General features: G+C 34.6%; 1 protein-coding gene and 1 non-coding gene across 2 annotated transcripts; one reads left to right on the top strand and one right to left on the bottom strand.

The window, feature by feature from the left end:
- Positions 1 to 967: 967 nt before the first annotated feature.
- TRNAS-UGA (transfer RNA serine (anticodon UGA)) lies at positions 968 to 1,049 on the top strand. Its single transcript has one exon. It is a non-coding gene; the product is annotated as a tRNA-Ser (tRNA).
- Positions 1,050 to 15,879: 14,830 nt separating this feature from the next.
- LOC137815600 (uncharacterized) lies at positions 15,880 to 18,474 on the bottom strand. The gene is made up of 5 exons (XM_068618714.1): positions 18,112 to 18,474; positions 17,665 to 18,004; positions 17,311 to 17,391; positions 16,700 to 16,908; positions 15,880 to 16,362 (listed from the first exon to the last, which is right to left on the bottom strand). Exons 1-5 carry the CDS (start codon positions 18,472 to 18,474, stop codon positions 15,880 to 15,882), a joined length of 1,476 nt encoding a protein of 491 aa, XP_068474815.1.
- Between the last annotated feature and the right edge of the window lie 8,303 nt (positions 18,475 to 26,777).

Genomic DNA, 26,777 nt, shown 5'->3' with positions numbered 1-26,777 from the left:
AGAATTCGTGGGTAATATAGTTGGTAGGTAATGCTGAATTTACCTACGGATTCAGAATCTGTGGATAATGTCCGTAGGTAATGTTGTTCGTAGGTAATATCCGTAGATAATGTTGAATTTACCTACGATTTCAGATCCGTGGATAAAAATCCGTAGATAATACTGATTTTTTTGTAGTGTATTAATATTATTTTTTTCTTTAATAAACACATGTCACTAATAACAAAAGACCAAATCATATTCAATTACCTTAATCATCAATTATATTCAAACAAAATTAATAAAATTAAATTTTTATATTAACATTGTAATTTTTTTGTTATATTAAAAGTAAAATATATCAATACTTATTATAGGTAATCAACTCTTTACACATTTTTATTTGTGATTTTTAAGATATTTATCGCACAAGTTTTTTTTAGGATATATATTGTCAGAAGTTTTATTTAAGAAGAGCTTCTCTGAAAAGTGTAATTAAATATTTTTCCTAGGTAGGCAAAAGCATCTTGGGTAGGCAAAAGCAGCCAAAGCCCCTGCTAGAAACAGTATAATTAAATAAATATCACGTTTCATTTCAGTAGAAATCACCTTCGAACAAGCTCCCACATGCACCCAACAATTGCGGTGGTAAACTACAAAATTGTCAGCCCCACCAAAAAAAGAGAAGAAAAAGACCAAATGATCCACTTCTTAATCGTCCCAGAGCTCCCACTCAAAAGAACATATAATAGTCATAAACTCTTTTTCCAAGTTTAAAAAATAAGTTTGCAATAAGCTCTTTCAAATCTTTTCTTGAGTTCACCTTTTGAATAAATTTCTCAACAAATAATTACAGGAAAATAGAAGGTTATCTCATAACTCATAGTAAGCTTTGTATGTAAGTTAAAATCAAATGATTAAAGAGCAAAAAATATTTAATTAGATCCAACGTGTGTTCATATAATAAAATGGCTAATACATCAAAGAGGTCGATATGTCCGAGTGGTTAAGGAGACAGACTTGAAATCTGTTGGGCTACGCCCGCGCAGGTTCGAACCCTGCTGTCGACGAAATTATCAATTTTTTACATGTCGAAAAGTAGCTCACTTATAGATAAAATTTAGAATATGTTTGTTTAGTTTACTTAATATTTATTAGTGCACCGTTTTTGATTTGGGGATTAGTTATAGCTAATCAAACACGTGGTAAAAAGATAGTTCATGATATTATTAAGAAATCTAAGGCTAAGTGCCTTGATTCCTTCTAAATTTTGGGAACTTCAACAACTAAATTCTTAAATTTTTCAAACTTTTTTTTGGACATTCTACATTTTTCCCCTTTTGAATAAGTTTTCAGAACTTAGACTTATCCAATGAATATTAAAGAGGAATAAATATGAACGTATTAGATGGAAAGGGACACTTGAATTCACTAGCTTAAAGTTAATACTTTGAACTATAACAAATTGGTGCTTATTATGTCATATAACCCAACTAGACAATTAGGTTAGTTATATCAGCATACAATACTAGGCCCCACCAAACCTCAAGAGAGCCTCAACAGAAGAAGAACCAGACATAAACTTGAATATCATATGTTCTTTCTTCTAGTCTTTTCACAAGACAAGTTATGTAAATAAATTGGGCTTACTTTGAAGGTCTAAATAGAAGAATAAGCTAGAAGAGGGTGTACTTATTGGGCTTGTGCCAAAACCCACCTTAACTAGCTTCTAGAAACTCACTCATGCGCTCACCTTTGACCTAGATTCTAGAAGACTCCCCATGTGCTCACATTTGACCTAGTTTCTAGAAGCTTGTAATCTTTTACACCCCTACCCTTCCTCTCTTCCTCTCCAAGGCACTCATATCTATAAATAGGGTGTCTCCCCTATTGTAAATAACACATTGAATTTTGAATAGAAAATAAACTCTGTAGGAGTGTTTAGTTGACATTTTTCCTCAAATATCACTATTTCCACTTTTATTTCCCCATCCAGCACCCTTTGGTTTTTATTTCCCTATTGTAGGAAAATTTGAGGACTTCCTCGATGTCTTGAGGGGTAATGGCGACACTGGCGCATTGGAGGGTGTGCTTGATGGCAATGACGGAGATAGATGGCCTAAAGAACACCCAGACGTCTTCTTGTTGCCACCCCAATTGCAATTCAAAAAAACCCTAAATCCCCAATTGGTTTTTCCTTGTCAACCCATGCCACTTGACACGTCACACCTCACACAACACTCAGTCTCACCTCTCTCTGCCACATAAGCAATACTTGACGCCGTAAGGTGAGACTTAACGAAAAGGACCAATTTTGATACATTTTAAAAAACATAGGGACGAAATTGATTTTTTTTAAAAGCATCGTACTAAATTGAATATTGACTCTAAATGTAGGGACAAATAAGGTAATTATACCTAAATTATATAATTTACAATAACATACCTTTGTACTACAATCTTCATATCTTGACTTGGCTTCCTATGCAGTGAACAAAACCAGACAACAATGTTGTCTATGGGGCAAATAAACATCAATTGCCAGTGAGACCTAGTATAAAACATTTCATTAGTCATTTTTATAATTATGTAAAAACAGGTTTTACTTACCCATTTATAAAAGGAGCAAAATAAATCCAATTTTTCTGGATGTCTGAATCCATCTTTGAATGTAAGTCTGACAATCAATTTTTTTATTCCCAGACTTTTGTATGGATTGGGGCTCAAGAAAACCATATGTATCAAGATTTTCCATGTTGATAATTGTCTGATTTGTATACCTACATTGTTAATATAAATATCAGTGATATGATTCATGAAACATCATTTGATTAAGTATAGCATAATTGAATAAATACGATGTTCAATAATTGATTACCCTGGATGATCTCAAAGACATCTTGCATGGTTATGCACAATGTATACCACTAGTATCAACCCTAAATAATGTGGCATCCCAAGGAATCACAAAGAATCTTGAAACATTTGATGTGAAAACATAACCAACTCTTGGATTGGATTCAAATATGGTTGGACTTGTGGTTGGACTTGAGGGCTTAAATGACCACCAATTGGTGCATTCTATCTTGTAGCAGAGTCCTATAAAACATAATAACAAATATAAAGTATAAATCTAAAAATCACTCTAACACTAATAGCCCCTAATAAAATGAAATATACCTGATAATATTTTTTAAATTGTCTTTATCATATGTGTAGGCCATGCAATAAATGTTCTAAGTGCCTCTCCCACTGTATTAACCTCTGATGTGGACACTGGAATTGCAACAGATGAATCTCTAACTTTTTCAACCACCACTCTAGAGAAATCATTCTGCATGGACACAATGTGGATGATTGAACCTCCTGGATACACTCTCCCAATGACCACTACACGAGGAGGATTTCAATCAAAAAATAACCTGCACTGATAGGAGGAATCAATGTCATCATCTTCTAAGTCCTACACATCACAACTACCTTTGGTGCTAGCTCGACCACGAGCATAAATTACATCCACTGGTTTAGTAACTATTGAGTAACTTGTTCTTTTATGCTCTTAGTCAGTTGTGGAGTTAGTCTCTTTGTCAACTGTGCAACTAATTGTCCTATCATCTACTAACTAGCATTTATAAAAAAGTTGGGTCGAGAAACTGATCCAAAGTATTGTCTGACCCCAACACTAAAACCAGTCGTACGTACACGACCAGGGTGTTCTTCAATCCCAATGGCCACGACCAATATGTCATCTCGACCTTTAGGAACAAAACTTCCCTATGAGCTTTGCTCCACTAGCTCATTCTGTAAAGAATAATACAATGTGTTAATATAACAATATGTAATGATAAGTTTGTAACACTAAAAATATGACATGCAATTATGAACTTACAATACGCTGAGAAAAGTAGCTCACAATTTCTCATATGTCATTTGGCCGCCTAGTTTAGTTCTAGCCAACTTCCATTCTCATGTCGAATAGGAGGGTATGGTGGAGAGATAAGTTCACCAGAACCAAATTCTACCTGTTGTCTCTTTACTATTCTTCTCTATAGCAAATCATAACCTCCCCGAGACAGTTTGTGAGGGGTAGCATTTTTTTGTACAATGATTTGAGCTTTCTTCGTCTTTTTGTATAAGTACATCATACACAAATGAATTCCATGATAATATTTAATAACATATATAATGAAATGTTCACCAACCTCCCATGAGGGATTTGCTCGAATCTGAACAAAATTGAGACCATCTCTCTTCATCTATAAAATATTTCCCACAAGGAGACTTGTCCTTGTATTTACCAAAGGTGTAATACGTTGTCAGATTTGTCTTGATTTGCCTCCATTTTGTAGTTACTAAAGACAATATTTTGCTGTGAACCAAATTTGAAGTCTCAAATTGAAAATTTGTCTACAAATTATAATAAATAAATCATTAAAATGTAAATTCAATAGACAAATTATTTAATAACATTTATGTTGCATAATCAGGAGAATTATGTTATAATTAAGTGCAGATTCTATTTTATATTTATTAGGACAGATTTGTTAGTGATTTGATTTGATTTGTACAGCTTTAAACACTCATTATTTCTGGCTTTCATTGCCTATTATTTCTTTCTTTAATTAGGTTGTAAAACAGTCTATAAATAGAGACTGTAATCACATTTGTAAAATATCTTAGAAATATATTTCACTTATTTCTTTCCACTTGGTATCAGAGCTCCTGATCTAGGAGACTCTGCTTCCGCAAATTTTTTTTTAGCCTTCATTGCTGTAATCATTTTCCTTGACAGCCTTCATTGCTGCAATTATTTGTTGGACAGCCTTCATTGCTGCAACTTTCTATTTTCCTTATCCTTTCTCCATTGACCACCACCACCACCTTGCACCATTGACCACCACCGACCACCACTGCCGTCGCTCGCCGGAAACTGCACCGCTCGCCGGAACTGCCACTGCTCGCCGGAAACCGCCGCTGGCCGCCTGAAACCGCCACCGGAAAATTTTTCCGGCAGATTTTTTTTCCTGTGTGTGTGAACAGGATCAAATTTTGCCAATCTGAAAAACTCAGTTGGTTTTGAACTCTCATGGACTCCCTTAGTAAGCCATCTAGCTATTGTTCCTTTACTATGAGTGGTAAGAGTTCTAGTTTTTTATCCTTTAATGCTTCTAGTACTGAAAATATCTGGATTATAGACTCTGGTGCTACTGATCATATGACACCTCATTCCTCTTCTTTTTCATCCTACACTACTTTATCCGGTAAGCCATATATTACTATTGCTAATGGTTCCACTACCCCCATTAATGGTCGTGGTAACATTCACCTTCAACCTTCATTTCCTTTAAAAAATGTGCTTCATGTTCCCAAACTATCCAATAACCTCTTGTCTATTCAAAAGATTACCCAAGATTTAAATTGTACAGTGGTATTTTTCCCTTCCCATTGTGTTTTTCAGGATCTTGTCACGGGGAAGACTATTGGAATTGCTAAAGAGCAGGGCGGGTTATATTATTTACAGCATGAAGAAAGTAAAAAGGGTGCTAGACTACAGGCACACACTTCTAATCTTCAGCAAGGTCGTGAATCTTGGTCATCCTCTCAGATATGGCTTCAACACAGACGTCTTGGTCATCCTCCATTTAGTACCCTAAAGTCCTTATTTCCTGTTTTATTTACAAAAGTGTCTGCTGAGTCATTTCATTGTGATGTTTGTCAGTTTGCTAAACACCATCGGACAACTTTTCCTCCCAATGGTAATAAAAGTTCTAAACCTTTTGATCTTATTCATTCAGATGTATGGGGACCTTCACCTATTCCTAATATCTCGGGTACAAAATGGTTTGTTTCATTTATTGATGATTGTACTCGGGTTACTTGGTTATTTCTCATGAAAGATAAGTCTGAAGTTTTTCACTTGTTTGTAAAGTTTTACAGAATGATTCAAACACAATTTGAAAGTTCAATTAAGAGATTGCGTTCTGATAATGGAAGAGAATATGTGAACCAAAACCTTTCCAAGTTCCTTGAGGAAAATGGAGTTGTTCATGAATTAACCTGTGTGGACACTCCTCAACAAAATGGGGTTGCTGAAAGGAAAAATCGTCATCTCCTTGAGGTTACTCGAGCTTTACTTTTCCAAACATCTGTTCCTAGATCTTACTGGGGGGAAGCAGTCCTGACTGCCACTTATTTGATTAATAGATTACCCTCTCGGGTTCTAGAGGGTGTTACTCCTATTCAGGTTATGACCACATTCTATCCTTCTATTCCCATGTTGAATAGTCTTCAGAATCGTGTCTTTGGTTGTCCTGCTTTTGTCCATGTTCATAGTCCTAATCGGGGTAAGTTAGATCCTCGTGCCATCAAATGTGTCTTCATCGGTTATGCCCCCTACAAAAAGGGGTACAAATGTTATCATCCTCAAAGTCGTAAAGTTTATATTTCCAAAGATGTCACCTTCCATGAAACAGAGTCTTTCTTTCCTAGTTCTCAGCTTCAGGGGGAGAGTATTCAAGAAGCTGAGGACCTTGAGTTGCCACCTTTTCCTTTGTTACAGGATTTCGTTCTTAGGAAGGATGACAAAGACCCTGCACCAACATCATTACCAGAGAAGAATAATGAAGACAAATATTTTGGAAAACAATATCAGCGAAGGCAACAAGAACCCGTCCTGGTCGAACAGCAACTTCAATTGTCTGAACCGGAGGTAAGAACTCATACCAGTGAGACTCTTGAGGACACCTTAAATACTGCTTTTGAACCTAACCTAAATGATTTACCTATTGCCTTGAGAAAAGAAAAAAGATCTTGTGCCAAATATCCTATATCCCAATTTGTGTCTACAGAAAAACTTTCTATGCAGCACCAGAGTTTTCTTTCAGCTATTGATTCTATCAAAATCCCTACATCGGTACAAGAAGCCTTAAAAGATGATAACTGGATTCGAGCCATGAATGAAGAAATGAGCGCGTTAGAAAGGAATGAGACTTGGGAGATTGTAGAGAGACCAAAAGATAAGAAAGCAGTGGGTTGTAGGTGGATATACACAGTTAAGTATAAGTCTGATGGCACACTGGATCGGTATAAAGCAAGGTTGGTTGCAAAAGGGTACACTCAAACCTATGGGATCGATTATGAGGAGACTTTTGCTCCAGTGGCAAAAATGAATACCGTCAGGATTATTCTCTCCCTGGCGGCACACTTTGGTTGGGCAATGCATCAATTTGATGTTAAAAATGCCTTCTTGCATGGAAGCTTGGAGGAAGAAGTATACATGGAGATTCCACCTGGGTATGGTATTGTTAATGAAGGGAATAAGGCGTGCAGACTTAAGAAGGCCCTATATGGTCTTAAACAATCACCTCGTGCTTGGTTTGGAAGGTTTACTCAAGCTATGGTATCTTTGGGGTACCGACAAAGCCAAGGTGACCATACTCTGTTTATAAAACATTCTCAGAATGGTAAACTCACTCTACTTTTGGTCTATGTAGATGATATGATTATTACAGGTGATGATGAGATTGAAAAACAAAATTTGAGGGAGAGACTAGCTGCTCAATTTGAAATGAAGGATCTTGGGAAGCTGAAGTACTTCCTTGGGATAGAGGTTGCTTACTCGAGACAGGGCATCTTTATTTCTCAAAGGAAATACATCCTTGATCTTCTCAAAGAGATTGGTAAGTTGGGTTGTAAGCCCACTGGAGTGCCAATAGAGCAAAATCATAGGATTGGGAATGATGAGGAAAACCCAAAAGTGGAGAAGACACAATATCAAAGACTTGTGGGAAAACTCATTTATCTTTCAAACACTAGGCCAGATATAGCCTATGCAGTTAGTGTGGTTAGTCAATTTATGCATGATCCAAGAGAAAGACACTTGCAAGCAGTAGATAAAATTATTCAGTACTTAAAAGCCTCTCCAGGAAAAGGATTGCTATTCAAAAAGGGGGAAAACTTATCCATGAAAGTATATACTGATGCTGACTATGCAGGATCGATTGTTGATAGGAGATCCACCACAGGCTACTGCATGTTCTTGGGTGGAAATCTGGTGACATGGAGGAGCAAGAAGCAAAATGTAGTTGCAAGATCAAGTGCAGAGGCAGAATTTAGAGCCATGGCTCAAGGGGTGTGTGAACTCTTATGGATGAAGATCATACTTGATGACCTAAAAATAAAATATGAAGCTCCTATGAGTTTGGCATGTGATAATAAGTCCGCTATCAGTATTGCACACAATCCGGTTCAACATGATCGAACAAAGCACGTAGAGATAGACCGACACTTTATTAAAGAAAAGTTGGATGATGGTCTTATAGCCACTGAGTACATCCCTTCAAGACTCCAATTGGCAGATATGTTTACTAAGGGACTTCCCGCAAAACAATTCGAAGATCTTACTTGCAAGTTGGGAATGATAGATATACATTCACCAACTTGAGGGGGAGTGTTGCATAATCAGGAGAATTATGTTATAATTAAGTGCAGATTCTATTTTATATTTATTAGGACAGATTTGTTAGTGATTTGATTTGATTTGTACAGCTTTAAACACTCATTATTTCTGGCTTTCATTGCCTATTATTTCTTTCTTTAATTAGGTTGTAAAACAGTCTATAAATAGAGACTGTAATCACATTTGTAAAATATCTTAGAAATATATTTCACTTATTTCTTTCCACTATTTAAATAAATAATTTACACAAATATCCTCCCAAATGAGATTCTTGTCTACTTATGATATGTGGTCTCAGTCAGGGATCAAGATAGAGACCTTAGATCGAGCTAAGACTCCCAAATAACTTACAAATTGAGCCTGATGCCCTTCCAGTCCGAGGGTCTATCTGAATTGGAACCTTATTATTAGCCATACGCCTAATCACAAGATTTCTTAGTCGTGTAGGGTCCCTAGTCTTCTTTGATGACTCAGCCATTTGTTGAACCAAGTGGTGTTCAAGCTTTGAAGAATCCAAACCCTTTGAAAGATGTTGAAGGCTTGGCTGTGCTTGCTGTTGCTGAGTTGTCTTAGTTAGGATCTGGGGGTAGTTTGAGTTTTGTAATCCACTCTAGATTGAATCCAAAGCATAGGCATTCTCAATCTTTTAAAAGAAAAAGTGTTTTTCAAACTAAGTGAAAAATAATCGATTGTTTTGTTGAAACAACCGATTGTTTTATACTTAGATGTTTTGAGAAAAGATTGACAACTATTTTTCAAATGGTTGAGCTGTTAAAACCAAAACAACCGATTGATTCGATGAAACAACCGATTGTTTGTTTTGGTACCGTAACAGAAAAACTGTTTTAGCTTTGACTGAGCTTTAAATGCTTTAACTATTTACGCTCCAGTCTTTAAATGCTTTGACCAATCATTAAATGCAATGAATAAGTTTGTTAAGATTTGATAACAAACAATAACTTTGAATAAATTAAAAAAAACAGATTTAAGTAACAATCTTTTGAATACAAGTTTTTGAGTTTTTTAAAGAGTTGAGATTGCTTAGAGTTTGTGATTGATCAAAGAGTGTGAGATAGGATTTCTGCTTGTATTGATTTCAGATTTGCTTATGTAACAAGTGTAATCCTTGTATTCTGTTGAACAAGTTTGTTTGTTTGTTTTTCTAAGAAGTGATGTGTGTTCTTGAGGGGATCAAGATCAACATTCTTAGTGTTGGTGTGTTGGCCAAGAGAAGTGTGTGTCTTGAGGGGATCAAGGTCACTTTCTTGGTTGTGTTGTAAGTGATCTAGGTTTGATTGCTTAGTGAAATTCTTCAGTGGTTTCTGAGAAGACTGGATGTAGCTCTGGGTTTAGAGTGAACCAGTATAAACAACTGTGTGCATTCTCTCTATCCTTAACTCTTTAAAATTCAGTTTTGATATTTGTTTACTGGTATAAACAACCGATTGTTTCTGCGAAACAACCGATTGTTTTACTAGTGCTATACTTTTAGCTTTGTGTTTTGAAAAACTGATTTCTCAATCAAGGTTTTTACGAAGTAATTTCATTCAAGGCTTAAAAGATTGTGAAAACTCTCTTTAAACAATTCACCCCCCCTCTAGTTTAAAGCCATATATTCTAACAATTGGTATCAGAGCTTGGTTCTTGAAAGTTATTCAAGTTGATCCAAAAATCTTTTTCTATGGTTGGAAAACATTCTTTTGAGGAAGGTGCTTCAATCTACAAACCACCTTTATTTTGTGGATTGAATTACAAGTATTGGGAAGCCAGAATGAAAATCTTTGTGGAATCTATTGCTCAAGGAATTTGGGATTCAATTGAGAATGGTCCTTACATTCCAAAGTTTAAAAAGAATGGTTCTTTCATTGCAAAACCTTGGTCTCAATGGACCAATGATGAATGTAAAATGGCCAAGCTTGATTGTTCTGCTCAAAACATAATAGCTTCTGCACTTGATACTAATGAGTTTTTCAGGGTGTCAAAATGCAAAACTGCTAAAGAGATGTGGGACACACTCAAGGTTGCTCATGGAAACAATGAACCAAAGGAGGCAAGGTAAAAAAGCCAAGCAAGAAGGAAAAGAAGGCAAAACAAGAAAAGCCTCAATCTCTGCTTCATGGCCAGAAAGGAAGATGACTTAACTAGTGTAAGTTCATCTAACTCATCAAATTCTGAAAATTATGGTCAATTGCTTCAAGCCTTTCAAGAAACGCATGAAGAAGCCAACCAATTGGCCCTCTTGAACAATTGGTTAAAGGAAAAGAACAGCTGGCTTGAAAACAGAGTAAAGACACTGGAAGAGGAATTAGAAAATTCAAAAATAGATTTTGAAAATCTTAAAATCATCTACGAAAACTCCTCTTGCAAGTGTGATGCTCTAGTTTGTGAAAATTGCGAAAATCTTGAAAAGAAGGTCCACTATCTTGTTAAAACTGTGGATAAACTTTCTAGAGGCCAATCCAACTTTGAGAATGTCTTAGCATCTCAAAACTGTGTTTTTGGAAAAGCTGGATTGGGTTTTAACCCTCAAAACAAACAAGATAGATTTTTAAAATCATTTTCGAAAATGCCAGAAAAACAATCGATTGGACCATCGAAACAACCGATTGTTACATGCTTCTATTGCATGAAAAGAGGCCATTCTGTAAGGTTCTGTAAAATCAGAAAATATGTTGTTCCTAGGAGCTTTATGAAGTGGATTCCTAAGTGTAGTAAAGGTTCTATTGATGAGTGTAAACCAAATGGACCCACATTCATAAGGGGACCAAATCTTTTTAATTGAAATTTTTTTTTAGGGAATCTTGGAGGAGAGCAAGCAACAATGGTACTTGGATAGTGGGTGCTCCAAGCACATGACAGGGGACAAATCAAAGTTCCTGAGCATCTCCTTTAAGCAAGAAGGTCATGTCACCTGTGGGGACAACAACAAAGGAAGGATTCTTGGGAGAGGATCCATAGGAGACAAAGACATCTTGGTCAACCATGATGTGCTCTATGTAGAAGGCCTAAAGCATAATCTTCTGAGCATTAGCCAACTATGTTACAAGGGATATCAAGTAATGCTCAAATCAAACACATGTGAAATCTGTCTACCCAACACCAAAGAGGTAATGTTGGTAGGTAAGAGAGTCAATAATGTGTATCTTCTAGATATCTCTTCACCATGTTCTATTGGTTGTCTTCTATCCAAGCAAGATGAATCTTGGCTTTGACATATAAGAATTGCTCATATTCACATGAATCACTTAAACAAGTTAATTTCAAGGGATCTTGTGATTGGGCTACCAAAACTCAAGTTTGAGAGGGATCACATTTGTGAAGCATGCCAAAAAGGGAAACAAGTGAAAAGTTCTTTCAAAATTAAAAACGTTGTTTCTTCTTTAAAACCCCTTGAGCTACTTCACATGGATCTCTTTGGACCCTCAAGAACTATGAGTCTTGGTGGAAATTATTATACTCTTGTTATTGTTGATGACTTTTCTAGGTACACTTGGACTCTTTTCTTGGAATCCAAGAGTGATGCCTTTTCTGCTTTCAAGAAGCTAGCAAGAAGGTTTCAAAATACAAAGAACAACAATATAGGCTCTATTAGAAGTGATCATGGAGGAGAATTCCAAAATGAGAAGTTCAGCAAGTTTTGTGAGAATATGGGGATCCTGCACAATTTCTCTGCACCAAGGACTCCACAGCAGAATGGTGTGGTAGAGAGAAAGAACAGGTCTCTTGAAGAGCTAACAAGGACAATGCTTAGTGAATCATCTCTTCCTAAGTACTTTTGGACGGATGCAGTGAGCACTTCATGTTATGTGATGAATAGAGTGCTTATTAGGCCCATCTTGAAGAAAACTCCATATGAACTCTTCAATGGAAGGAAGCCTAACATCAACCATCTCAGAGTGTTTGGCTGCAGTTGCTTCGTTCTCAACAATGGAAAAGAAAACTTGGGAAAGTTTGATGAGAAAGCTGATCTTGGCATCTTTATAGGGTATTCCCTCACAAGTCATGCATATAGAATCTACAACAAGAGATTGATGACTGTAGAAGAATCAGTTCACGTTGTCTTTGATGAGGTAGATCACAGAAACATCCAAATCCCGAAGACTCGTGCTGAAGAAGATGAACAGAGCATCAGTTTGAAGAAGCTGGAAATCTGTGCAGAAAACAACCGATTGATTCGCAGAAACAACCGATTGAAATTCTGCAACAGAGTGAGCTGCCCAAAGAGTGGAGGATTCCTAGAGATCTGTTAGTGGAAAATATCATAGGGCAGATAAAGGAAGGTGTCTCCACACGTAGCTCCATCTCTAACTTTTGAAGGCACACAACTTTTGTCTCTCAAATTGAACCAAAGTCAATTGAGGAAGCTCTCAAGGATGAGAAGTGGGTTGAAGCTATGCATGAAGAGCTGAATCAGTTTGCAAGGAATGAGGTATGGTTTCTTGTCCCTAGAACTGATGAAATGAATATTATTGGTTCGAAATGGGTTTTCAGGAACAAGTTAGATGAAGATGGTGTAATTACAAGGAATAAAGCAAGGCTAGTTGCCAAGGGCTACAATCAAGAGGAGGGCATAGATTATGGTGAAGCCTTTGCTCCTGTTGCTAGATTGGAGGTTGTGAGGCTGCTGTTGGCATTTGCTTGTATGAGTGGTTTCAAACTCTTCCAAATGGATGTCAAGAGTGCCTTCTTGAATGGCTACATCAATGAGGAAGTTTATGTAGATCAACCACCGGGTTTTGAAGATCATAAGCATCTCAACCATGTCTTCAAGTTGAAGAAAGCTTTGTATGGACCGAAGCAAGCTCCAAGACAGTGGTATGAGAGGCTTAGCAACTTTCTGCTATCTCATGGTTATGAAAGGGGAATGGTAGACAAGACTCTCTTCATCAAAAAGTCAAATGCAGAAATAATTCTTGTGCAAATCTATGTTGATGACATCATCTTTGGTGCTACACAAGATAGTTTGTGTGAAGAATTTGTGGCTGCAATGAAAGGTGAGTTTGAAATTTCTATGATGGGAGAACTGTCTTTCTTTCTTGGATTGTAGGTTAAGCAAACAAAGGATGGGATCTTTCTATGTCAATCAAAATATTGCAAGGAGATTCTCAAGAAATTTGAAATGGAGAGTTGCAAAGAAGCAAGCACTCCAATGCCATCAAGCTATTATATGGATGTTGATGCTGCTGGAAAGAATGTAGATCAAACAAAATATAGATGATTGATTGGCTCTTTGCTTTATCTAACAGCTAGTAGGCCGGACATCATGTTTGCGGTGTGTCTATGTGCAAGATATCAAACAAATCCTAAAGAGTCACACTTCAAAGTTGCAAAAAGAATTATGAAATATCTCAAAGGAACATCATCTGTTGGGTTATGGTATCCTTCTCACTCTCCAATTCATTTAATTGGTAATTCAGATTCTGACTTTGCAGGTTGCAAGCTAGATAGAAAGAGCACAAGTGGCACTTGCCACCTTCTTGGCTTAAGCCTAATCTTATGGCATAGCAAGAAGCAAGCATGTGTTGCTCTCTCTACTGTTGAGGCTGAGTATATTGCTGCTGGAAGCTGTTGTGCACAAATTCTGTGGCTCAAACAACAACTTGCAGACTTTGGATTACAAATCAGCAAGGTTCCTTTGATGTGTGATAACACAAGTGCCATCAATCTTAACAAAAATCAGATTCAACACTCAAGGACCAAACATATTGAGATAAGGCATCATTTCATCAGGGATCATGTAAACAATGGGAACTGTGAAGTGAAGTTTGTGGAGACCAAACTGCAGTTAGCTGACATCTTCACGAAACCTTTACCAAAAGAGAGGTTTTTCTTCCTAAGAAATGAGTTAGGTATCCTTGATCTTAATGAGCTCTCCTAAATCTGTTTTGATACATGCTAAAGTCTATTTGTGAAGACAAATAGGGGGAGAATTAATTGGTTCTTGTATATCTTTATCTGAAACTGTGTAATCTGTTAAAATCTCTAATATAAAACTGTTTTCTGCTGCTGCTGATAGAAACAACCGATTGTTTCGAGTAAACAGCCGATTGTTTATCAGGTTTTATCCTTTAATTGTGTGAAAATCTTACCTGCTGCTGTAAGAAGTATTAGACTGTATATATGCTAGTTTTGCAGGTACTGCTTCAGATTCAATAAGATCAAACACAAGCACTAGGGATTTGTCTTCATCAAATAGGGGGAGATTGTTGAACCAAGTGGTGTTCAAGCTTTGAAGAATCCAAACCCTTTGAAGGATGTTGAAGGCTTGGCTGTGCTTGCTGTTGCTAAGCTGTCTTAGTTAGGATCTGGGGTAGTTTGAGTTTTGTAATCCACTCTAGATTGAATCCAAAGCATAGGCATTCTCAATCTTTTAAAAGAAAAAGTGTTTTTCAAACTAAGTGAAAAACAAACGATTGTTTTGTCGAAACAACCGATTGTTTTATACTTAGATGTTTTGAGAAAAGATTGAAAACTGTTTTTCAAGTGGTTGAGCTGTTAAAACCAAAACAACCGATTGATTCGATGAAACAACCGATTGTTTGTTTTGGTACCGTAACAGAAAAACTGTTTTAGCTTTGACTGAGCTTTAAATGCTTTAACTATTTACGCTCCAGTCTTTAAATGCTTTGACCAATCATTAAATGCAATGAATAAGTTTGTTAAGATTTGATAACAAACAATATCTTTGAATAAATTCAAAAAAACAGATTTAAGTAACAATCTTTTGAATACAAGTTTTTGAGTTTTTCAAAGAGTTGAGATTGTTTATAGAGTGTGAGATAGGATTTCTGCTTGTATTGATTTCAGATTTGCTTATGTAACAAGTGTAATCCTTGTATTCTGTTGAACAAGTTTGTTTGTGTGTTTTTCTGAGAAGTTTTGTGTGTTCTTGAGGGGATCAAGATCAGCATTCTTAGTGTTGGTGTGTTGGCCCAGAGAAGTGTGTGTCTTGAGGGGATCAAGGTCACTTTCTTGGTTGTGTTGTAAGTGATCTAGGTTTGATTGCTTAGTGGAATTCCTCAGTGGTTTCTGAGAAGACTGAATGTAGCTCTGGGTTTAGAGTGAACCAGTATAAACATCTGTGTGCATTCTCTCTATCCTTAACTTTTTAAAATTCAGTTTTGATAAACAACCGATTGTTTCTGCGAAACAACCGATTGTTTTACTAGTGATGTGCTTTTAGCTTTGTGTTTTGAAAAACTGATTTCTCAATCAAGGTTTTTACGAAGTAATTTCATTCAAGGCTTAAAAGATTGCGAAAACTCTCTTTAAACAATTCACCCCCTCTACTTTAAAGCCATATATTCTAAGACCATTGTGATCGACCTACATAGAATAAAAACATGTTTAAGATATATATTTAAATTAAATAAAACAATTTTTAAATAAAAAAGCTAATAAAAAATACTTGATTTCTATTGTGAAAGTGTTAAAATGTTCTCCTATATTTCTTCATTGTGATCGTGGCGTGTAGCAAGTACTTCATTTACATCATTTTCGTCATTCAAAGGAGGTAATTGTCTTGAGAATGAAGATTTGTCTACAGATTGGATCCTTGAGTCATCATATGGATGAACATCATGTTCAGTTCTCCCCTGTATGACAATTGACAACCTTTCATTAGAAGGATCTTTCACATAAAAAACTTGTTTTGCTTGGTAAGCCATAATGAAAGGATCTTCCTTCCATGCTATCTTTGTAAGATCAACCAAAGGAAAACCCAATTCATCTACATGCACTCCTGTGTTACAATCAACCCATTTACACTTAAATACAAGCACTCTAAATTTGACATTGTCCACCTTCCAGATTTCTTCAATTACTCCAAAGTAACTTAGAGTAGTCACAATAGGATTATTGTCTTTTGAACTAGCAAAGTGCATAGACTCTGCCTGAGCACCTATTCTGCATAGTACTTTTTTCATCTTCAGTATTTGTATAAAAAGACATCATATTAATATCATACCCAATCCGTATTATGACATCAAAATTAGGTCATCGTGCTAACAATTTAAATTCCTCAATATCATAATCTTCTTGACCAATTTTATCGTTAAACCATTTCAAGAAGGTCTTGTTATGCTCAGTCAACAACCATTTCTCATTTTCACGTGTTCATTGACTTTAACAACATTTTGTGTTCATCTAAATAAGGAAGAACATCATTGGTGTTGTTAAAATATACAAATGTGTTTCGAGAACTTCATGTTGGTATTTTTGAACCACCCTCACACCTTGTGTGCCTTTACCTTCACACATTACTTCATGCTTCGACTTTGGAACTCCTATGGCTTCTACTTCTGACATATACATTGTACAAAAATCAATTGCTTCCTCAACAATGTATCTCACAACAATAGATGCTTCTGGACGGTACGAATTCTTCACATACCCTTTGAATATCTTCATGCATCGCTCAATTGGGTACATCCAACGTAAAAAAGAAGGACCACATATTCTAATTTCCCCCACTAAATGAACAATTAGACGAACCATGATGTTAAAAAATGAAGGAGGAAAATACATCTCTAGCTGACACAAGATAATGATAGCTTCATTTCTAATTCATCCAAGCTATTAGGATCAATAACTTTTCTACAAAAAACATTGAAGAATATTCATAAGCGAGTGATCACTTGTCTAACGTTTTTTGGTAAAATTCCACGAATAAAAATTGGGAGAAGGTCTTGCATGAGAACATGACAATCATGAGATTTTAAGCCCACAAGTTTCAAAATGTTGCATTGACACAAGACTTTTAATATTTTAAGAGTATCCTTATGGTACTTTAACTCCCCGCAGACACTCGCAAAAACATAACTTTTCAGATTTTGACAAAGTATGACATGTTGGAGGCAAATATATTCATTTACCATGAGGTTGTGGCTGCAACTCCAAGCGAACACCCATCTCAACTAGATCTTTACGAGCATTTATACCATTTTTGATCTTTCCTTTAATATTCAACAATGTGTCAATTATACTATCACATACATTTTTTTCCACATGCATTACATTTATGCAATGTCTAAGATCTAACTTTGACCAATATGGAAGTTAAAAGAATATGAATTTCTTCTTCCATATGTTTTTCACAATGCTTTTCTTCTGTGTTTTTTCAAAAGTCACATTCACATTACAGACTTGGTTGTACACTTCCTCGCCAGTTAAGGGTGGATGAGCAATTTTGTCTTCCCGAGTTCCATTAAAAACTTTCTTTAACCTACGATAAGGGTGATTATGTTTCAGAAACCTTCGATGCCCAATGTAAGAAGTTTTCCTCCTATGTTTGAGTTGATGGGGACTTATGTTCTCTTCACATATCGGGCAAGCACTATGTCCTTTAACACTGTAACCGATCAAATTCCCATATGCTTGAAAATCGTTAATGGTGCAAAATAACAATGCCCGCAAATTGAAATCGACCTTCTCATATGCATCAAATACTTCAAGTCCTTGATCCCATACAAACTTCAAGTCTCCGATCAATGGATTTAAGTAAACATCTATGTCATTTCCAGGTTGTCTTGGTACGGATATCATCATAGACAACATCATATGTTTTCTCTTCATACACAACCAATACGGAAAATTATAAAAAATGACTAAAATAGGCCACGAACTATGCTTGCTACTTAAATTACTACAAGGATTCATACCATCTATTGCAAGACCAAGTCTAAGATTTCTTGGATCAATCCCAAACTCAGGAAATAAATAATCAATTTTCTTCCATTGCGGTGAATTGGAAGCATGTCATAACAATCCATTAGATTTTTTTTTCCATTTGCATGCCACCTGAGGTTTTTTGCATCATTAACATTGACAAACAAACGATAAAATCGCAAAATGATTGGAATATACCATAATGTTTTTGCAGGAGGACCCTTTTTCACATAATCTTCCTCACTCTCAGCATCCTTTACTTTGTATCGTGATACCCCGCATCTTGGACACTTGTGCAATGATTCTATCTCTTTTCTATACAATATGCAAGCATTGGGACATGCATGTATTTTCTCGTACTCCATACCCATTGGACACAATATCTTCTTCGCCTCATAATGAAGGGTGGACAATGTATTATCTTTTGGAAACATTTCATTCAACAACTCAAGCAACTTAGTGAAACTTTTATTGGTCCACCCATTACTTGCTTTAACATTATTAATTTTAATACTGTTTACAATCGTGTGAAACTTGAACAACCGGGATAAAGAGGTGTTTCAGAATCATCTTTCAATGAATCACACATGTGTGTTTGCTGGAAACTATCTTGTCCAATATCACAATCATGTCCTCCATGCGATCTTTAGAATGTATATTATAATAATATTGATTGTTAGATAGAAGTGTTACGTCTACAAACTCCCCATGCCATATCCACTTTATATAATTCTTCAAGAAACCATCATAAGGAACATGTTCTCTTATCTACCTAATTTCTAACTGTTTCCCATTCAAACGATTAACACATGGACAAAAGTATCTTCCATTTACAACTTCTACATTCTGTTGAGCAAATTGTATTAATTCATCGACGCCATTTTCATACACATCACTGATACAACTCTCATCTATCCAACTTCGATCCTTGACTATGTAATAGAAAAACTAATCTATCAATATCAACTAATTTTTAGTTGATGTAAACACAATACAAAATTGTCACTCCCAAATCCAATACCAAAGTGTTCAACATATAAAAATTAAAACAAAATTATATTCCAAACATAATACGTAATAAAACACATTACAAATTATCGATGGTCGATCACCCCATACCCAATACCAAGACGTTCAACATTATATAGTGTATTTTTAAATACAACATAAAACTAATCATCTATATAAATAATTATGAACTAAATTAATAATTAAATTTAAAATTAACATGTTTCAAAATAAAAAAACTAACCTGGAGTGTGAACTAAGGAGCTGTGGTGGTGGTAGTGAAAGTAATATGGCGAAAACAATGAAACTAATTATTTATATAAATAATTAAAAATAAATTAATAATTAAAACTAAAACTAAAATTAAAATTAAAACTAAAATTAAAATTACAATATAAAATAAAATTACAATATTTGAAAATAAAAAACTCACATTGGAACGTCAATAGAGGAGCTGTGGCGGTGGAACCGAGTGTAGTGTGGTGCCACTATGGAGACAATATGGAGGCGCAACGACAGAATGATTGGTGGCAATGAAGAGGAAGAATGGTGACACTGAAGAGGAAAAGTGGTGGCCAATAGCGTATTGAAGGAGCAATGGCCACGAAGAGGAAGGAAATTTTTGAAGGGGTGGTGGCAGCAGAGAGGAGATAAACAGAGTTGGGGGCAGCGGTGGAGGAAGAAAAATGGGTAAAAGCTTAATGGTATATAACACTGATTGTATAGCGCAACTGGTGTTATATACCTTTTTTAAAACTTATACAATTTTTTCCCTCTAGGGCACTACATATTACATTGGTTGAGTTATCCAACCGGTGTAATATATGCTGCCCAGAGTAAAATTTTTGAATTTTTTTTATTGCTCTAGGAAGTATATATTACAACTGTGTCAATTATGAGGCGTGAAACATAACCCTAGATATTATTGGGAGAATAGAAGAAGATAGAAAACCCTAAAGGAGAAACATCTTGATTTTGAAATGTGAATGCATATAATTTTCTTTGTTTCTATTGATTCAATTTTTTCATATTCTTTTCATGCATATTTTTTATTTACTTTTCAAATTCTAAAATTAAATTTGGATTCAGATTCCGTTTATGTGAGCACTTGCCTTTCATGTTTGGAATTAAATCAACCACTACTTAAGACAACTTCTAATTGGTTTTTTAATTCTTCACAATTAAAATCAAATAAACTGTAAGAATACAATCCTAGAACACGAAGAACATAAGACTCAAGCAAAGACAACTATGAAAATTTAAATGACAAAGGAATTCAAAGTGGAATTTAAATTGATAATGAATATAAAAACGGAATTGAAAATGACAAGGAATTTGAAATGACAAGGAATTTTTAAAGCAGAATTGAAATGACAAGGAAAGTAAAACATAATTGTGCTCAAATTTGGAAAGTGTGATTAGGGGCTGCACATGGAGACCTTCTAGATGTTAGGGTTTCTCTATGAGCCATGAACAAGCCCGAATTTTATGCTTTTAACACCTCCTCTTAAAAACATTAAGAGAATAGTTGGTATTTTGGCCCATGCTCTAGTGTTCTACTCTTGATGATCTTCTAAGGGATGGTGGTGCCTTGTGTCCTAGCCCGAGATGCTTGACCTAGCCTTGAATAGTATTTTTTTTCTCTTGGTCATCTTCTTGAAAAGTTGGGCTAGTTTAGATGGTGATGCTCCTTTCATAGTTACATCATAAAGGCATATGTAACTCATCCTCTATACAAATGTGTATTTATTTGCATAATGTGATATATAGTTGGTGATTTTTTTTAATGGAATTTTTTTTTCATCAGTCAAGTTATTATTATTTTTATTTTTAGTTCTTAAAAGAGCAATATTTAAGGAATAGAAATCAAATACTATGTTGTGTTTGTTTCCAGGTAGGGAGAGGGAGGAGGAAGGAGGGAGATAGTGTTTTTTTCTATTTGTTTCGGGGGTTTTGAGGGTGGGGGAGTGGATGGGAGGGAGGATGAGAGTGTTTTTTCAATCTTCACACAAATGAAGAGATTTGTGTTGATTTCATGTATGATTTTGCATTTTACTCAAATACACTTGTGCATGCATTTTTTTTTATAATATATAATATACAATATACAAAATTAAATATTACATAAATTTATTTAACAATTTTAAAAATATTTAATTATATTATTAATAACAAAAAATAATTATAAATAATAAAATAAAATTATAATATCAACAACACATATATAGTTATATAAAATAACAAATAAATATAATAATAAATATTATTTTTATAAATTTTAATATATTTAATAAATTTATTTCAATTTAACACAAAAATATTTCTATTATATTTTCTTATTTTTTATTGAAAAATACAAGTAATTATGGATATTATATATTAAAAAAATTAATTAATTCAAACTTACCAAAAAATCATAATTCATTATTCAAATATTTTTAATAACAAGGATAAATTTGTAAACTTATAATAAACCAACCTCACAAATTCACTCTATCATAGTATAATGTCATAATGAGTTAGTAGAAATTATTTGATAAATTTAAATTTAAACAATAATTACATTAAAGTTTGATGGAAAGAATTTTTGTTGTCGTTGTATGTTCAAATATAAGCTCTTAACTTACTAAGGTTATGAGATCAATATTTGTCTTAAATTTGTTTCAAGTTTCTTTTTTTCTCTATCTTAATGTTCTTTAGTTAGTGCTCCTTCTACTATATGATATATATTTTTATTTTGCTCTTATTTTGCTCTTTTCAAGCCCTGTGTGGCTATTAAATATTAAAAAAAAAAAATACTTGTTGAAGTTTCTGATACAAAATATTGATTGAGTGGTAATGTGTGTATGTTGTACTGTGTGAAACTTATGTAATTTAATTTTTTTTTCAACAATTTTATCCAATTCTAATGTTTGTTCCTTCAATTTTATGTAGTTGTTGAATTTTTAGGTAAGCTAGAAGTTGTAATTTTGTTCGATTGTCAAAACTTTAATAGTTAACTAATTTAGGTTTGTTTGTTTGGTTTTCTAATAAGGTGGTGTATGTGATAATTAATTTTCTTATTTTCTTTTTAAATACATTTGCTTTCTGATGGGTACACTGATAAAGCAAAGTAAATCACATACAGTAATTCATCTTAGGCTATACTACATTTAAAAAATAAATATATTATTTATTCTTAGTGTTGGTTAAATTTATGCTACATTGTAATAAATTAAATTTTTTAATGCTTAACGTTACACCTATATTCTTTTTTATAAATATTATAAGACGTGTATATTGTACATAACGTAATTAGTAAAAGCATAATGTATAAGAAATCAAAGGCAGTAAAATAGTCGGTTTCATCTATCTATTAAGTTTGTCATTTCTCAATAAATATATTACAATTTTTTTCATTATTATTAGTGTTCAATTTCACTTAAAAAAAATTAAATTTATAAATTATTACATTATAATTATTCTATTTTTTTTTACAGATTTCAATTATTGTACTTATTATTTTTAAAAATAGTTTATAAAACATAATTTAAGTAAAAGACGTTAATTTTTTATTAATAAATTGTATAAAATTAATAAATGTTCATATAATATTTTTTCTTCAATTTATATACGATAATTATAAATTAAAAAAAAATATTTAAACTCTATATACGATTATTATACTATACACGTAAAAAACATTAGTTGGAGCACTTTTACTTTTCTATTTAGTACCATTATAATATTCCTTAATCGTTTTGGATTTTATCCGATATAATACTTTAATTCTGTGTTACTATATCCTCATATAAAAAGCATTTCATTGTGAGCAATTTAATCATTCATTTAATACAATTATATTATTCCATAAACGTTTTCATTCTTACTTGATGTGATAACTTAATATGAGAAACAAAGATGGTTAAATTATTTTAATATTATATTTCTAAATTACTTCAATAATAATTAAACTCATTAAAATAAAGTTCAATATAATCATTGACTCTTAAAGGTGGGAAATATGTAGTAAAATAGGTTTTAAAACGAACAAAATTGATTTCTCAAGGCGTGAGTAATCATTGTTCGTAAGGACTTATCTGCAGTGTATGTATTGTGCAAGGTGCAAGTCCCCCAAGATACAACAGGATCTTCCCGGTAATTTCTAAGGATCAGAACTAGCAAGTTACTCTTCTAAAGAGTAATACCAAAATAGAACCCATAATATTATAATAATAAAATAATGAGGAGAGAGAAAGTGAAAAGTTGAGAGGAAGAAGATGGTGAATAGAGTGGGTTAGAAGAAGATGAAGAGGTGAGTGATATGATGCGTTTTCTAAAGGGGGTGAAGTTCTCTTTATATAGGGAGAGGATCCAAGAATCCGTTACAACTTACAGACCCACGAGCTTCCGTCCAACATCTCAACTGCGGTGACAACGTTCTAAAATCTCGAAGGACCAGGCACTGCGAGCGCGGAAGCGGAGCAACGTTCTTCAACTTTCGAAGGACAAGGCAGTGCTTTCCCAGTCATGCGGCCACGATCCAGGGTGAAGAGGCAACGAGCGCGACAATCTCGGTAAGTTCCAGTCTCTACTGCACTTCCGAGATCTCCTCCAATGAATAAAAAGTCTAGGGTTTTCCACGCACAATCTGATCTCCTCCCATGCAAGCGACCCCACTTGACACTCATATAGGTGATTTCATCAAGTGTATGCTGCAAATCATACACCACCCATAAGGGATATGAAAATCATTAAAACTTTGTAAATCGTTAAAACTCTTTTACTTATGAATTTTAACCACAAGGTTTATCCTCTCTATAATGCAGTAACTAGCACTTTCACACACACCATAGGAATGGACAAAATTGATTTTAAATCAATATCAGTGTTAGCAGAACTAACAAGTGACTTGTTTTTACCCATATGAACCTTATTCATGGGATCTCCAATCACAAAGGTTGGGTTTCCATCACTTGTTTGTTTGCAAGTGGCTTAAGTCCCATTCCCCTCGATGTTTCTAAAATCATTTTTCTCCCTAGGGGTTTTGTTAGAGGATCTGCCAGATTTCGTTCTGACTTGACATAGTCAATAGAAATCGTTCCACTCTTTAACAACTGTTTCACCAAATTGTGTCTCAATTATATATGTCTATTATTTCCATTGTAGCTTTTATTTTTAGATATAGCTATTGTCGATTGGCAATCATAATGCATTGATACAGATGAGGTTGGTTTCATTCCTAAAGGAATGTTTGCTAAGAAGTTTTTCAACCACTCAGCTTCACTACCAGCCATTTCTAGAGCAACAAACTCAGATTCCATTGTTGATCTTGCAATAATAGTTTGTCTGGATGATCTCCATGTAACTGCACCACCCCCAAGTGTAAATACATAACTACTAGTGGATTTTGTCTCATCTGAATCAGAGATCCAGTTAGCATCACTTTACCCTTCTAGCACAGCGGGAAATTCACTATAATCATTGGCATAATCCATTGTACCTCTCAAGTATTTCATGAGTCTCTCAAATGCATCCCAATGATCCTGACTAGGACATTGAGTGTATCTACTGAATCTTCCTACTGCATAAGCAATATCTGGTCCAGAAAAGCTCATTAAATGCAATAAGCTCCCAATTATATGGGCATACAGAGTTTGAGAAATAGATTCTCCTATGTTCTTCTTTAATTTAGAGTTAACATCATAAGGGGTACTCACTGACTTAAAGTTAACCAAACTTCTTAAGAAGTTTCTCAGTGTATTTTTCTTAGGATAGTAATATACTATCTCCCTTCCTTATGATTTTAACTCCTAGAGTCACACTTGCTTCACCCATGTCTTTCATCTCAAACTTAGATCTAAGAAACAATTTTGTTTGAAAAACTATATCATTGCATGTACCAAAAATTAGCATGTCATCTACATATAAACATATAATGACATATTCACCATTTTCAGATCTAGAATACACACATTTATCAGCATCATTGGTAGAAAAACCTTCACAAAGTAAAACATTATCAAGTTTTTCATGTCATTGTTTTGGTGCTTGTTTCAAACTATACAAAGATTTTAAAAGTTTGCATACTTTTTCCTTTTGACCTGGAACTACACATCCTTCAGGTTGAGTCATATAAATTTCCTCTTCTAATTCACCATTCAGAAAAGCTGTTTTAACATCCATTTGGTGAATTACTAACTTATGGATAAATGCTAAGGCTAGCAATACACGGATATAGGAAATCCTAGTAACAGGTGCAAAAGTATCAAAGTAATATATGTTATGTTTTTGAGTAAACCCTTTAGCTACTAATCTTGCCTTATATTTCTCTATGGATCCATCAGGATGGTACTTCTTCTTAAAGATCCACTTACCAATGGGTTTTGCTCCTTTAGGCAGATCTACTAAGGTCCATGTATTATTTTTCTTAATTGAATCAAGCTCAGTTTTAATGGCCTTATCCCAATGTTTAGCATCAGGAGCACTAGTAGCTTCTAAAAAGCTTATTAGATCATTCTCAACTAGATAAGTATAAAAGTCATCTCCAAAAGATGTTTCCTTTCTCTCTCTTTTACTTCTCCTAACATCCTCACTCAAAGCATCACTAGCACTATCTATAGGTTGTTCAGATGTACCACTACTCTTTAGAGGAAAGATGTGTTCAAAGAACTCAGCGTTTTTCGTCTCTACTATAGTGTTACGTTCAATTATATCACTATTAAGAACTAAAAACCTATAGGTAACACTATGTTCTGCATACCCTAAGAACATAGAATCAGATGTTTTAGAGCCTATTTTCCTTTTCTTAGGATCAAGTAACATCACTTTAGCTAAACACCCCCACACTCTTAGGTATTTCAGATTAGGTTGATAACCTTTCCACAACTCATAGGGTGTTTTACCAGTTTTCCTATGTGGCATCCTATTTTTCAAAAAACACACAGTAAGCAGAGATTCTCCCCATAAATTGTCAGGAGTATTAGAACTAATAAGCATGACATTCATCATTTCTTTAAGAGTCCTATTTTTCCTTTCAACTACTCCATTAGACTCAGGTGAATACGGTGGGGTTACTTCATGAATAGTACCTTCTTTCACACAATACGGTGGGGTTACTTGATTAATCCTAGTCGTTGCAATTTCATAACATACGAAGAATTCACATGTCCTAATCTAGCATGCCATATATCATACGAGTCAACAATATAAACAGAAGATTCATATTCATTCATAATTTCAGAAATGTTCAATACAAAAAGGCATTGATCACAATATCCCTTTCCCACAAAAACATTGTTTTTTGTCATAACAATCTTGTCAGATTCAAATGACACTTTAACCCCAACTTTGCTTAGCAATGCCACATAGATCAAATTAACTCTAATTGATGGCACATGTAGCACATCACTCAAAGCTAGAGTTTTCCCAGATGTGAGCTTCAGAAGAACTTTTCCTTTTCCTAGGACAGGAGTTGTCCTGGAGTCACCGAGATATACTTGTTCTTCTCCATCCCCCACACTTGTGTAGGAGGTAAACACATTTCTGTTTGCACAGATGTGTCTGGTAGCCCCAGAGTCTACCACCCATTTGCTCACATTTGTCACAAGGTTTACTTGTGAAACGACTGCCACAATAGTATCTTCCCCTTCGGCTAGATTTGCCTTAGGAGGATAGTCATTTTTGG

Source organism: Phaseolus vulgaris, chromosome 1, assembly GCF_000499845.2.
Source record: "Phaseolus vulgaris cultivar G19833 chromosome 1, P. vulgaris v2.0, whole genome shotgun sequence".
NCBI lineage: Eukaryota > Viridiplantae > Streptophyta > Magnoliopsida > Fabales > Fabaceae > Phaseolus > Phaseolus vulgaris.
The sequence above is the reverse complement of the archived record's forward strand: the minus strand, read 5'-3'. Positions and strand labels throughout refer to the sequence as shown.

Excerpts from the sequence above, each read along its gene's own strand:
- LOC137815600 (XM_068618714.1), bottom strand. The coding sequence starts at position 18,474 with ATGGGTATGGAGTACGAGAAAATACATGCATGTCCCAATGCTTGCATA. Across the intron at positions 17,392-17,664 it reads GAAACATAATCACCCTTATC|GAAAGATCAAAAATGGTATA; the intron begins GTAGGTTAAAGA and ends TGAATATTAAAG. Across the intron at positions 16,909-17,310 it reads GTTGCAGCCACAACCTCATG|TGGGGGAAATTAGAATATGT; the intron begins GTAAATGAATAT and ends TTGTTCATTTAG.